Raw genomic sequence first — 15,149 nt, 5'->3', positions numbered from 1 at the left:
ATTTATTGATTTATATAGCACACCAAACCCAGAGGTACCTGGGCGCTTATGCTTAAGAGATTGGTTACAGTGCTTATGGTTACAGAAAGAAAGCGCAGGAAGTGAATACTCATAGAGAGCAGTACAGAGGTAATTAATTACATCACACGCAAAAGTGCAAACAGAATTCAAGTGAACACATTCATGGAGCCTAACCCCATTTTACTGGGCGGCTGCGACACAAAGATGCGGTAAAGTCAATCAGATGGGCATATTCATGGAGCCTAACCCCATGTTACAGGGCGGCTGCGACACAAAGATGCAGTAAAGTCAATTAAATGAGCACATTCATGGAGCCTAACCCCATTTTGCAGGGCGGCTGCGACACAAAGATGCAGTAAAGTCAATCAGAAGGGCACATTCAAGGAGCCTAACCCCATGTTACAGGGCGGCTGCGACACAAAGATGCAGTAAAGTCAATCAGATGGGCACATTCAAGGAGCCTACCTCATGTTGCATGGTGGCTGCAACACAAGTACGAAGGCTCAAGTTGGGAGGGCACATTTAGTCACCTGCATACAACAGGGGGAAAGCTAGATACGGGGTTCAGGCACACTGGCACATGCATACAACAGGGGGGACACCTAGAAACAGGGTTCAGGCACACTGGCACATGCATAGAAGAGAGGGACAGCTAGATACGGGGGTTCGGGCACACTGGCACATGCATACAATGGAGGGACAGCTAGATACGGGGGTTCACGCACATTGGCACATGCATACAACAGGGGGGCAGCGTCTCACCTTGAAGCAGCCTGGTAGCGGACAGGGAGCAGACATGGGCCTTGGGCGTGGGCCTCTGGTGACGGGGCCGTTTGATGCCTGCCGCTCCCCAATAGGCTGCTTAAAGAGAGGAGACACCCAATGGGTGATCACTCAGGCTGGGCAAACAACATGTACAAAGGGGGCGGCCATCTTGGAAATGCCATGGGACACACTGTGGAATACCAACAGGTGAGGAACACGTAGCCCCAGGAGGCAATAGGGAACAAGATGAGTGCAGGAAGCGCGGCGAGGGAGCCGGTCATAAGGATTTAAATTGCAATAACCAAATGAAAATCATTTCCTTTTTCATTATTTTTCAATTAGTTTCCAAAATGACAATATGTTGCGAGCCTTTTATTCTCACATCAGTATTATAGGCTATCAAAATCAGTGTATATGGTACATGGTTGCAAACATTTTAATGCTGGATGAAAGTTGTGAATAACAACATTATTTCAAAGCCCTGTGCTCATTACGTATTGGGTGATTCAATCATACAACACCTTTCTTGTGTTCATTCCTTTGCTCCCAGAACACTTTTATTTCACACAAAACAACCAGGAAACATCATTAGTGCTATCTGTACGCTTCCACCTTCTCGTAGTAGGATTTCTAAAGCATATAACCAGTATACCGGACTGTTCATTTCAAAATGATAACCTTCAATCAGAATATAATTTGTATGTTTAGTCTACGTTTTAGTAATGCATTTTACTGGGTAAGGCAAGTGTAACATTCTTTTTTTTGTCTATATCATTTACATTTACAGAATGCTAGAAATTAACCTTTTTACATTTAAAAGAAAGCCAGTGTCTAGTGTTATTTCCTATTTTTCAAGATTTGTAATAGCTTCTTTTGCAATGCAACAAACCACAGCCACTTCAAGGTATCTGCGTTTTATCTCTGGTTGGACTTCTGCCAGGAATGGTTGAGATTCTTTAGCAAACGCACACCCGGCATCATGACTCTCAACCACATTGAAGGCGACCTGGAGGCGGAGAAGGATGAGAGATACAGGGCGAGAGAGAGAGAGAGAGACAAACTGAGACAGAATGCGAGAGCGAGAGAGAGCAAGACCAGCATTTCAGGACATTATCTCTATTTCCAGAGCATGCAGATCTGATGGAGTTTTCTATTTCCGGCACAAGCCTGTGCTCTACCTTAGCCTTTTCTCAAAATGGAAGGCCCTTCTGGATAGCTCCACCCAAGGGGCTCCAAAATCAAACACATTCCCCACATTTTCTAGGGCTGGAGTTATTAAATGATCCTTTCCTTGAATATTTAGAGGGAAAGGACATATATCATCTCAGCAGCTTTCATGTATACTTTTCACTTCATTTTAAGAAATATTTGAAAATTCCCTTGCAATATTCCCCCCTGAGTACTGAGTCTCACTTGGACAATACTGAGACAACACATAGTTGTGCCACAAATTGGAAAACAGTTTTTATTTTAGCACAAATGTGAGTTCACACTAGAAAAAGACATAGGTGTTTTTCTTTCAATTTCCAGCACAATCACGCCAGTTTAAGGTTGAAATAGAAACAACGGTTGTCTTGAAGATGAGAAACCATTGCGAGGAAATCTAGCATCATGATTTCCATATTATCACGGGTCAATTATACATTTAAAGCCCTTTGTGTGTTTGGGCCTCGAGGTATTGATGTCAACGTACATCGTGCTGGTGAAGGTTTATCGCATGCTTCCTCACAACCTGTACATTTTTAACAACACTCCCTGAATCCAAACATGTCTTTGTTGCACGCAAATTTTGATATTCATCATCTTCGGGGATGAAAGGATAGAGTGTCTTGGATTCAGTGTCTGTCCGTTGGAGTCTACAGCGCTGGCTCTGCCCATTGCCATGAATCATGATTAGTGAAACTGGGCCTTTGAAACTTGTGGGCAGTAGCCTCGTGCTTATTCAGATGTGTAGTCCGAACTGCTAGTGCTACTCTTGGGCATGCAGTCCTATCCTCAAACACTCACAGTCAGGGTAAACTGAGCTTGTGATGTTTCTTTGGATTGGAGTGGTGCCCTGTAAAGTCAAGACGGTTTCACCAAAGCCCACGGGGTAATCTTTACAAGGTTTTGATATCAACCCCTTCTAGTTTAGTATCTTTAGTATCACGTGACGGCATAAAAGAACACAGCAAGATTTTCCATGTGACCCTTCTTATAGCCTGCAAGACTGTCCCAAAACCATCTGGAACTTCCCACTTTGCCTCCGCACACAGGATCTTGAAATGCATGCGTATCGATTTGCACTGCTCTTGTAGCTCTTGTATATGAATTAATAATGTTTTTTTGTTGAATGAAACATGCACTGCAGTTCTTCGTACTCTCAGGAGTTGTACAAATGTTGGTGTTTTCTGAAGTCACCCACGCTCCCCGGTGAAGCACTAACACATATTTTTAGATTTTCACAGAACATGCTCAAATATCCAGGAGTGATATGTGTGAGTGTGTTCACATGGTTATGAATTTGTTGCTAAGGTTATAATTGTTTGACATTTTTTCTTCAAAGCTTTTTGCTTGTACAATGGGTGTCATATGGAAAGATTATGCATTTAGATGATGCCTTTCAAGGGTATATTCTAATTTGATTGATTACACTGAAAATCTGTACTTTTTCCAAACAGCCTCTGAGAGGGAAGAATTCTGTAGACCTCCTCACTGTGGATTCCTTAATGGAGCTGCAGGATTCCCAAAATCCCTTCCAGTACTGGATCGTCAGCGTGATCGAGAACATTGGAGGACGGCTACGTCTTCGATACGTTGGGCTGGAAGGGGCTGATATCTGCGATCAGTGGTTATTTTACTTGGATTGTAGACTTCGACCTATTGGCTGGTGTCAAGAGAATAATTACAAGATGGATCCACCTTCAGGTACACAAATATAGAGCATTTGATATACATGAACTGCACCTTCTATGGCTAAATATTTCTGAGTGCTTTTGCAAATAGCCTCATTAACTTGGATGCACACAAGCTACCAAACATAGATTAAGTTCTTCTGAAAAGGCCAAAGCAGTCTAAGCAAGGTTTAGCTGCAGACAATAGAAAGAGATCTTTTTTTGTTTTTTATTGTGTAATTTGGCTATTGAACAAGCCTTAAAAACATAATAAATACCACATTTTAATACATTACATATTTGTACACACATTTCATAGAAAACAAAGATTTAAATATTCAAAATTATAATCAGACTTGTTAATAGTAGCTCCTTCGTCCCTTTATACACATTCTGCCAATGTTTCTAAAAGAATCCAGTAAAATACCAAATTCACAGTTAAAACCGACATATCATTGTTTCTTTTCATCTTTCGAGACTTCTACTAATTTTTCTAATTATTCCCATATATGAGCGGCAGCTTGCTGATATAACCACTGTGTCTGCTCTAAACATGGTATTCCAAAATTGATCAGAGTTAATAAATGTAAAATATGTGCAATAGTCTCTATATCCAGTTTCATAGAAGGTTTTCATATTTTGGACAATCTGTTAAAACATGCCTGCTAATTTTTATTTCATCCCCACATAATCGACATATACGGTCTTCACAAGGAAGGCCTCACCAGATACCCCATAAGCTTGTTAGTCTGAATTAAATTCATTTTTAGTTTTATTATGAATCGTTTCACAGCTTTGGAGCAGAGCTTAGTTAGATAACAAAAAAGGGGGAGTCTGCTACAAATCTTTGCTTACAGTATTCGGCATATCTAGTTAGGCCAGATAGTCTTTCAATGTTTTGAATTTTGTCAAATATCTTGGCCTTCTTTTTCAATATAACATCAATTTTAGGACCGTCTAGGGCATCTTCCATCATTATTTCAAAGTTTTCTAATTATGCTACTGTGAATGCTCTAAGTTCTGCCAAGTATGCATTATTGTGTGTAGACTTATCTATCAAGCCCAATATGCTGTTGAGTTAATTTGTCTTCATTTTTCCAGCTGATATTTTCAACAGAGTATCACTCTTTGGACGGCCCAGCTTGTTTTAAGGGATGTGACTCCATATTGCAGCCTAAGTGCTTCTACTGGAGTTGCCTTAGGCAGATTTATTATGCTTCTCAAGATTTTTCCCTCTATTTGTTGAAGCCACTGGATATGGGTTGAGGGTAAGGATGCTAGCCCATATCACCCTGTATAACTCCAATAATGCCTTTATATTGTAGAGCCATTTTTGACTATAAATTGTTTGGCTATGCACATTTTCCTCCATAGGTGAGGGATACTCATCTCCACATCAATTCTTGGAAGAGACGTGTTATTGCGTAGGTCTTGCAAGAGCAGTGATAATTGTCAATGACAATGATTGAAAATAGTGGTCTACACTCACTATAGAATAAATCAATGTTGGTACCTTCAGCAAAATGGAGCATGTGGTTGAAATGTACTCGGGTATAGGGTACTCGGTAGGTTCACATGGTCCTCATTAGTCCAAGAATTGTAGGATTTTCAGGAAAAATGTACTGATTTTCTGATCCCCTTAGCAATTCTCCAAAATCATAGACAGTGCAGGAATGGGATCTTTAATTTTTCGGGCAACTTTATTAAGTGATTAGACCTAAGGGGGTGGTGGGTGTTTTCCTTTGACAAAACCTAGGCCATTTTGAATGGAAAGGCCCATCATCCATCTGTCGACTTCTCCCCGCCTTGATTTTATTCCTGGACCTCTCTCCTCTAGATACAATTTTTCTGTAACATGTATTGCTTTAATTTTGTACACTTTTTTCACTATTGCAGTGTTTGTTCTAAATTATTTTATACGGCAAACACATTCTGTATCCTCCTCAGCCATAATTGTGGAGTTCATTGCTCCGCTTAATGTGAGCCAACAAACTGTATGCCAAGGCCTAAATTTACTGATGGCCACTGTGGGACTACCTGGAGTTTGGAGTACTTCCCTTGCAAGGTTTATGATTCTATGCCATTTTTTCGTGTTCCGGTCTATTTTGACATTGATGTTTTTCGGTATGCAGTGATTATAACGAATAACAAAATAACTAATCCCATTACAATGAACCGAAAACTAATTCCAGAAAAACGTATTTGGGAAAAAGGGGTTGGGAGTGGGAATATTGGTTTTGGGGATGGGAAAAAGTATTAGAAACAAATAAAGGCGGTCTTGGGCCGGGAACCCCTCAGAAACAATGAAAAATGTGTTTGTTATTTTGCAATTCATTATTATGGTATTAGTTGTAATGCGAGTAGTTATTTTGGATTCAGTAAAATCTCATGTAACCATTGCAAGTCAGCAAGGAGTTTCGTGACTAAATAGTGGATTGAGGCTGAAGGCCGAGTTCCTTTATAAGTCCTCGGGAGGATCGCTCAGTGGCATTGTGCTTGCCTTGGAAGCAAGATGACATGGAGCAACACAGATTCGATCCCCGGATCAGCGATCTGGGTATTAAGCACGTTATAAATGACCAATCATATCATATAATTTCACGGAACTCCAAGGTGACTTTCAATATCCACTTTATGTAAGTATTAGTTATTATTTTCCTCATAATAAATGGGCGCACAATATTAGCCAACTTCTTAAATGACTTCTTGCTTATTCTAACGTAAAATGTATTCTAGTTTTTCATACATATAAACAATGATTAGATCAGACTTTGATTGGCCTACCGCGGTCGCTGGATGCGCTGGCCATTTACTCTGATAAGAACGCCATGGTTATTAATACATTGAAAACTAAAACCATGACTCTGGGAAGAAACTGAAACAGGTCGAAGGAAAAGAGATGGAAACTAAAGGATTTCTATCTAGAAAATGTAGACGAATATATCTACTTGGGTTTCGCTATAAAAGTAAATCCAGCTGCCAACTACTATGAAGCCCACATTTCTGGGAAAACCTGGAAGAAATGGTTGGCCGTTCGCCATTATATAATCCATCAATCAGGGCTTCTTAGAAATCTAACGCACAGCCATAATGCTGGGTATATTGTATGCTTTGGTAGTAATGCCCTTCAATTTGATTAAATTGCTTGATAGCTTGGAAGGGAAGATCCTGCGCACTGTTATAAATCTCCCTAAAGCTACTCCGGTCGAGGCCTTAAGACTTGATTGTGGGTAGATGTCATTAATATCATCCTGGCAAGTGCAGAGGACCCTATTATACACCACATTTCGCCAAACTAACCCCAACTCTAACCAACTGTATAAGCTGTTGGGGAAAAATAACGACACTGGAAAAAATAATGACTTCTTATCAGAGCTGAAACTCTCAACAGAAAAGTATCTGGACGAAGTGGGCCTTGATATAGCTATGCTCGAAACTGATCCTAATTTTGAAAAGAAACTTAAAATAAAGGCACAACTATGGGAAAGAGCTAAAAGCATCAATACTCTGACTAAACTATGTTCTATGGAACTGAAACATTTCATAATCTACTTGAGATTCAATCTCCTACCGACCAGAGAATATCGAGCATAATGGCAAAAAACGGAATATATGGACAATACTTGTCGACTGTGCTGTGATGAAGTGGAGAGTATAAGACACATATTGCCAGCTTGTGAAACTTTAACAGATTGCTATGCAGATGTTATAACACATTTAGATGATATCACAAGCGACCAATTCTAGGCAATGCTTGTTGGTGCTAATTCTATAGTCCTCTCCACTGCATCCTGGGCAATCTGGAAAGAAGCAAAAAAGAGATTTAGTGATTTTATTTTAAGCAGAAATGATCTCTTACTAATTAGCTATAGTGATATTTTGATTTGATGAATTATAGAAAGATACAGATTAGATTTTCTATATTATTATTGTACGATGATTCTTTTAAAATGTGTTAAAAGTTTAAATAACTATGGCACAATAAATATAAAAAATATATCAATATAAACAATGCATAATCTGTTATAACACACTAATATGCAGCTTGCAATATTCTGAAGAGAAATAGTTTAAACTGTTTAGTTGAATGAATTTTAAAACGTTTTGTGGTTTAAAACAAATTATAACATGCAGATGGGCACCTTATTATGCTCTAAAAAGAACTAGGAATGACACTCAAAGACCTTCTCAGAGAGCGAGTGTTATGCACTCATCTAGCACTTAGATCGTCTGTGAAACATGGCACTGCTTCCTGTACATACATGGAACCCAGGATGTAGACATTTTTGTTTGTAGAGGTAACCCATTTCTCCCCTCGCACACCGCACCTTCGCAATTTAGCTGAAGGCATGGGCTCAATCCACACACCCTGCACAACACCTCTGCCATAAAAACAAAGCTACTTTTAATGAAAAAAAATCGAACTGTAGCTTCCCACACAACTATCTCCTTAAACACAATTCCCCCCTTTAGTTCATAGCATACCTCCGCTGCGTCCATGCACTCTCTATTCAGACATGGGTGTCTAACAGGGTCTTGGCCACCCTCTCATAACTTTAATGGCTGAAATGCACACACGCATAATAGCATCTCCCGTATGTCCCAAAGTTTTGGACTGCGGTCCCTCTGAGGGCATCCAGCCAATAGCATGTTGGGACCATAATTATGGTGAAAGTCGATATACAAATGACAAAATGAATGAATGGCTTCTTGATCTCCCACGTTAAGCTCCAATATGCACAAAATAAGCATACTACCAATAACAGCTCCTTCTCAATTAATCACTGTAAAGTGCCACAGAAAGATATCAAGGAAAAAGCGAGATTGATAAAAACAAAGCTCTTGAACAGGAGGGCCTTGATTTCTTTCTAAAGATGAAATCACATATATTTGGGACCTCTTTGGGCAGAGAGTTCCATCAACTGGCAGCCAAAACCCTGAAGGAACTATACAAGAAGACACTCAAGTGCTTGAAATGGGGGATGGCCATGATGCATTTGCTTTTAGATTGCAGGGTCTGCATGAAGAGTGCCAGTTGAAGCGTTTACGGATATAGAAACAAGCTGATCTTTACAGGGCTATGTGGGCCAAGGTCAGAGCCTTACAGGCAGCATACAGTCTCTTCTAGGGAGTTCCTTAGCCACAGAGAGATATGTTTATGATAGCGGCTGAGCTCTGCAAGACCTGAAGGTAGTGTACATGCTGTAGGAGGGATCAAATGTAGACAGAGTTGCAGTAATCTAATTCAGAGGCACTCATTTTGCATTCTATGCTAGTGCAGAGTGCTTCTGATAGCAGAGGCCTTACTTGCCTAAGGTGCATGTTGTGTTTAGTTATTTCTTTCCCTGTGGGTGATGTCAGCTCATTAGAATGTTAGCCTAGAATGTGTGTATGTGAGATGGATTACACGTTCTAGAAATCAGTTGGGACCTGAAGAGCTGTGAATTAGGGCCCGGTGGAAGTCTCCCTCTGTATTTATGTACTTACTTCATTCTCCTGATGTAATTATCCTTGTGATCCCAACCTGTGAACAAGTAAATATTCAAACCCATATCTTCTGCTTTTTGCACTATTTCGGCGATACCAGAGGTGCCAACATGACACATGACTGGGATGAAATCCCATTGGGTGTGTGCTAGGGTACAAAAATGTGCTGTCATTTGTTTAGTGTAGTCCTAGCATTTGCTTTTATTGGAATGTGCCAGGGCTTTTACTCCTGGCGTGTTGTTGGTAGGGGGCTATTAGTCTCAGAATAGTGTTCATGCTATTTTGATTAAAGGTGAATGATGATGGAGGTCATACAGGTTGTGTTGGTGGTTTTGGGTGAGGAAGAGTGATATTAGGGCTGATCCCTGTTCTTTCTGAATGGTTATTGTGGTAAGGGCCTGCCACACATTAGTTGAATGTTTTTATGAATGGTAGCTGCCTTAAGCTATAGATGGTTCAGTGGGGTGAGCTATTAGATCAGAGTTTACAGCTTGGTTTGAAGGGTATTGGTGGTGATCATTTTTTGTCAATTTCTCTTCCCTACGGTTTCAATGTTTGAGTTGCCATAAGGTCTTGTGCAAGGGGGAAGATGTGTTGTGTTTAGTTATTTCTTTCCCTGTGGGTGATGTCAGCTTATTAGAATGTTAGCCTGGAATGTGTGTTTGTGAGATGGATTACCCGTTCTAGAAAAATCAGTTGGGACCTGAAGAGCTGTGAATTAGGGCCCGTTGGATGTCTCCCTCTGTATTTATGTACTTACTTCATTCTCCTCATGTAATTATCCCTGTGATCCCAACCTGTGAACAAGTAAGTATTCGAACCCATATCTTCTGCTTTCTGCACTTTATTTACCCCTAAACTATAAATATAACACTGCACACATTTATAAAACTCAAGCTGGAGCGATTGTTGAAGTGTGAATTTGTGGACAGAAAGGAAGCAACGAAAGCCGCTAAAGTATAAACCTTCTTATGGACATGGATGTTATGGCTAGAGACCGAAACATTTGAATACATGCCAATGAACCATATGAGCGAGTGAAGGGAACAAACAAGTTGCATCTGAGGCCCATTAAGTAGTGCCAGCTCTTTTCCCTCCTACCTCCATCAGAACCAACAGCAAGCATCTATAGCCATGATTCGTTGACTTCCACGCTCCCCTCTAAAGAGGGAAATGAATCTAGGAGTCATGAGCATCCTTTTGGAATAAAGCTTTCTGGTCCAGAAGGCAATTGTAGAGGAGAATAATATAGACTTTTCACAATATGGGTGAGGGCCTGGATTTTGGGGAAACCCCACAGCCAACATGAGGCTAGTGTGGATTCCGATGAGGCTCCCTGGCCTCTGGACACTATATTGTTAAGCAGCTGCTGCGTGCAACAATCCCCCTTAACACGTTCCTCCTTTGGCTGCTCCAGGTTGTCAAGGGCTACCGAAAGATACAGACTCTTCACTAGACCAGCATTGAGCTCAGATAATAGCTCAAGTAGAAAGTCCTTCTAATTTATAGGCTTGGCCAATTCTGTAATTGGGGTGGGAATCCTGGCTGCCATTTACCTAACAAATGGAGTTTCTCTGTGCACTCTTGGAGTGGCCCAGTGGCAGCCTTATTAAGATTTTTGTAAGAGTGGAATGTGTTTTATGGATCTGTAGTTTGAAGAAATCACCTGAGCTAGGAAAGTTTTTTAAGGACAGGATTAATCCAAGAATGCTTCACAATATCACTCTCAATTGAATTATTAAGGAAATAATTCATTCATTCAGTCATCCTTTTATGACTATAAATGAGAGATAATTGTATTGTACTCAGACAAAACCAAATCTTTGCAAGTCATTACAAGGCCTTTTAAAGCTACCTCTTGGCGACATCATCAAAACTGGGGACGGTTGTTTCAATTGCTTTCCAGGTGAACCCACATTAGCAAAAAACGAAATCTTGTCAAGATTTTGCTTTCAAGAAAATACATGTGAGGTTTGTTTACTCCAGTATGGGGACAGCATCAATTATTTTGCCAGCAACTGCTTCTAATGCCCCCTCTGCAGAGGAAAAGGTCCTGTTGGCTAGGACTTAAGCCTTCGTCAAGAGGCTACCTTGAGAGTGCCAATCCCTCCAAATAAATGGTGCGGCATTATTTCTGTTGCATACAGTCATACTGTTGGATTGACATGTCCAATGAAGAGACGCTCTCTAGCAGTAGAACTAACTTTCAAAGGAATAACTTATGGATTCACTCGGTGGGAGGACGCTAGACACACTCCTTATGCGAAAGCCCTCTCCTCAGTAGAATATTAACCTCTGCTTTGTCTAGGACATTAATATCACCACTCAATTAAAGGATTCCTAAAACAATACATGATCTGCTATGAAAGCAAATTTCCTGTTAGAAGAAATAATCTGGAAGGAAAATCAAGGCGTTAATACTAGACTTTCTCGACTATTCTCCTTGTGGATCATTATAGTGTTGGTATTCACACTTATCTTTAAATGCCTACTGATGCCTGATGTTGCCTACAGTGTGACCTGTGGATTATGCAGGAGCATATAAACCTTAGTGTTGTTGAGAAAGTTTGGACTTCTATTTTCCCAGGATACAGCATGGCTGCATTTGCTCCATCTTTAGCCGCTGTTTGAATTTCTTTTACTTATGATTCTTTTCCATATGCACTTATCCATGGCCCTCATAAACAGATACATATTCCTTTTCATTGTAAATGTCCCACATATAACAATAAAATGGCAGTAATAATGAGTGTTCTTATACAGTGCTTCATTACAGATTACTAATGATTCTAAGTACTGTAAGAACAGGAGCTATTATATACCCGGTTTAATTGTGTTGTACAATAATAGTAGAACCCTGTGTATTGACCTCAGACGACGGATGAAGGGCAGTGTCGTCCATTACGAATTATCCATACTTGTGAAGTGTGAGCTGGCCCGATGTCTAAAGTGAGTGCTTAATGTTTGAACTATACATCTGTGCAAGTCCTGTTAAGTATATGTGTCCTCTCCAATCTCGTTTGCGGTCCTGTACCCCTGGTACCTTCAATTTCTCAATAGGATTCAAGACACAGCTTGGCTTTAAAGTTACAAGGTGCAAAACCTGATAGAAACATGAAAGGCATCACCCACCCAAATACTGCAATTTCAGAAGCTTTATCAAGGACATACTATTACCCTAGCCCCAAGGATGATAGAGATTGAGCCGCAGCTCATCATTTTATCGCTGAAATGAGACGCCAAAATCTTGGAGAGGCAATTGATCAGCAAATCACAATGTACATGTGACGTAGCACCCATCTTGGCAATAACTAGGGAATTGATCAGCAAATCACAATAGTACATGTGACGTAGAACCCATCTTGACAATAACTAGGGAATTGATCAGCAAATCACAATAGTACATGTGACGTAGCACCCATCTTGGCAATAACTAGGGAATTGATCAGAAAATCACAATAGTACATGTGACGTAGCACCCATCTTGATAATAACCAATCAGGATTTGTCTGCTTCATTAGATGTTAGCGAGGAACTGTTGAAAGATAAGGACAATGACCATTTGTTGGCCTTATCTCAGCTAACAACACCATTGGACCTACATTCTGGCGCGCGCATCACATTTTTTGTTTTGTACTGATAATTCTACTGTGAATAGTTTATATGTTTTATCTGTTAAAGAGCCCCATAAACCTTTAGGGTTAGCACATGATGTATACATTGTATATAACATTGAAAAAATATATAAAATGTACATGAATGATATATTATTGTCCATAGGTGTGTCTTACTCACATCCATTGCATAGTACTGTTTGCTTATGTGCTGTTCCCGTTGACTCATATCCTAGACTCATTCTGGATTTGGCCATCAACACTCATGGGTGAATTGGTGTCAGGAACAATGAAGTTGACATAGACGTTGCAATGAGTAACTCTGATTTACTCTTGGACCTTGCTATTTGAGTTATGGAGAATAATGGCTGACCGACTCCCGAAGTAATTGTAGGAGGTTAGGAGGACATTTTAACTACACATAGCAGCTTCATGTTTAATTCAACAGCACTCTCCAGAAGTAAGACAAAGAAACATGAGAATTACTTGTAGAAACACTCAGAATTATTATTCCATGGTGTTGTGACCTGCAGAAAAGGCACAGGTTCAGCCATTATAGAGAGTAATGGCACTCCCTTTTCCATAATACAACTTTAAATGCGGCAGTATTTGTGATCGCTCGTGAAATTACCTTTCTTATAAGTTTGTGGAAGGCAGCTCTAACAAGCAGCTGAAGCAGCTACAGAAATTAGGATGTACAAACTATTTTGTTTTTGTAAATCTCCTTTCAGCCTATAGAAACATTAAGAGTTCGATTTGGCTCAAATCGTTGGATCCATTTGGTGAAACTAAAGATTCAATCCCTGATTTGACCAACTCAAAGTGATGAGAGTTCTTTTTTTGCTCAACCTGGACCAGACTTTGGGAGCTTGGAGAGTTTTCATGTAATGTATTTCTTTTGCTTCTATTAAATCCTATTTGATTTAATTGCATTTCTCTGTTCAGATTTGAATCAATTCAATCTGATTCAAACTCGTGGTGGTTTAAACAGTGTACAACCTATTTGATCCATGCATTTGGCAAATTGAGTAGTTTAAGGCTTAGTTATATCTTCTCTTGAGTGACCTCTTAACTGATTCAACCATAATTCAAGTTGATCACTATAAGGTTTGTTCATCTCTAATGCAGACAATGGAGAAATCTAACCAGGCACATCAATGATCCCATTAGCATATCATAAAACATGTGTCCTTTTGCATCCAACCCTCAAAGTGACTGGGCCTGTTATTCACTCAAACTAAGGAAACAGACACATGTTCAGAGTATTCTGCGAACTCATACTGTAATGAAGCTCCCACACTTTTAAGCAGTTCAAGTGTTAAGTCCAGGTTCCTAATCATCTCAAGCTGAAAAATTATCTTTAAACATTTGAAAGGCTAAGAGCCTTTTTTGCTGCTTTGTAAGGCTGGTTGTGTGCTGCTCTTGTTGATACCTATTCTGTACTGGTATTTCTCAGGAACAAGGCTGCCATTATCACATAACATTGTAACATTCTCTATCTAAATATTACTTATTTAATGTGCATCAGAAACATGAATGTCTTCATCGTGATTCGGAAGTGCCTGCCATATTGTTCAATATCCTAATGATGCGGACCTCCGTGATGCTCATAAAAGCATCACCAGAAAGAAGAATGGCTGGATCATGAATGACTCCGCCCCAACCCTAGTGAACTTGTCAAGTTAACTGTCGGTCATCCATCCATGTTGTAAAATGATTTGACTCAATGGTAATCACTAAGCAGACTCAGGCATGTTTCAGCAATGAATGGGCCTGCCCTACCCATATAGATCTTTCAGAAGAACATGTTTGCCGTGAACTTTCTTTAATTTACACAGCTCAGTGTATCTTAACAACTATTAAAGAATGCAGCTCAGACCAAGTAGGCCTAACCTGAAATTGGCCCTGACCCAGGCCTATAGCGTTGCACGTCTATTTGCAATCTCAAAAGCATTCACTTCAACCATTTTACCCGGATCTGAACCTTTCTTATGTAGGATTATGCAGATCTCTGCCGCAGGTGCCTTATCCAAGTATGATGTACTGCAGAGTGGATTGTGCTGTCTTATGTGGATCACCTTCACAGATGCACACCACTGTGGGGCTCATTACATGTATGGGTGTGTGGGAAGAAATTGGTGGTAACGGAATTACCGCCACTATTCCCGCACTGCCATACTACGAGTAGGGCCGTGGAGTGGGGGATTTACTTCCAGCATCATACTGGATGTAAACCCTCCCACTCTCTGCCGAACAATTGGGAAAATTGTCGGAATGACCATGTACCAAGTAATTCTGCTGAAAAAGCCCCGTAGAGTCCAATGGACTCTGAAAAAATTGTGATTTACTCTGCCACTGCCATTTGTAATCCAGCTGTAATTCCTCCAGA

At 40.2% G+C, this 15,149-nt stretch overlaps 1 protein-coding gene across 2 annotated transcripts in view; it reads left to right on the top strand.

Moving 5' to 3' along the window:
- Window positions 1-15,149, top strand: part of SFMBT2 (Scm like with four mbt domains 2) — a 957,919-nt gene that overhangs the window by 547,888 nt on the left and 394,882 nt on the right. For both annotated transcript variants that reach the window (XM_069629673.1, XM_069629672.1), the window contains one exon: window positions 3,447-3,693. In XM_069629673.1, the coding sequence (XP_069485774.1) occupies window positions 3,447-3,693 (247 nt within the window). The remainder of the gene's footprint in view (window positions 1-3,446; window positions 3,694-15,149) is intronic.

Source organism: Ambystoma mexicanum, chromosome 12, assembly GCF_040938575.1.
Source record: "Ambystoma mexicanum isolate Mex_15411 chromosome 12, UKY_AmexF1_1, whole genome shotgun sequence".
NCBI lineage: Eukaryota > Metazoa > Chordata > Amphibia > Caudata > Ambystomatidae > Ambystoma > Ambystoma mexicanum.
Note: the sequence above shows the minus strand (reverse complement) of the source record. Positions and strands in the feature narration are given on the sequence as shown.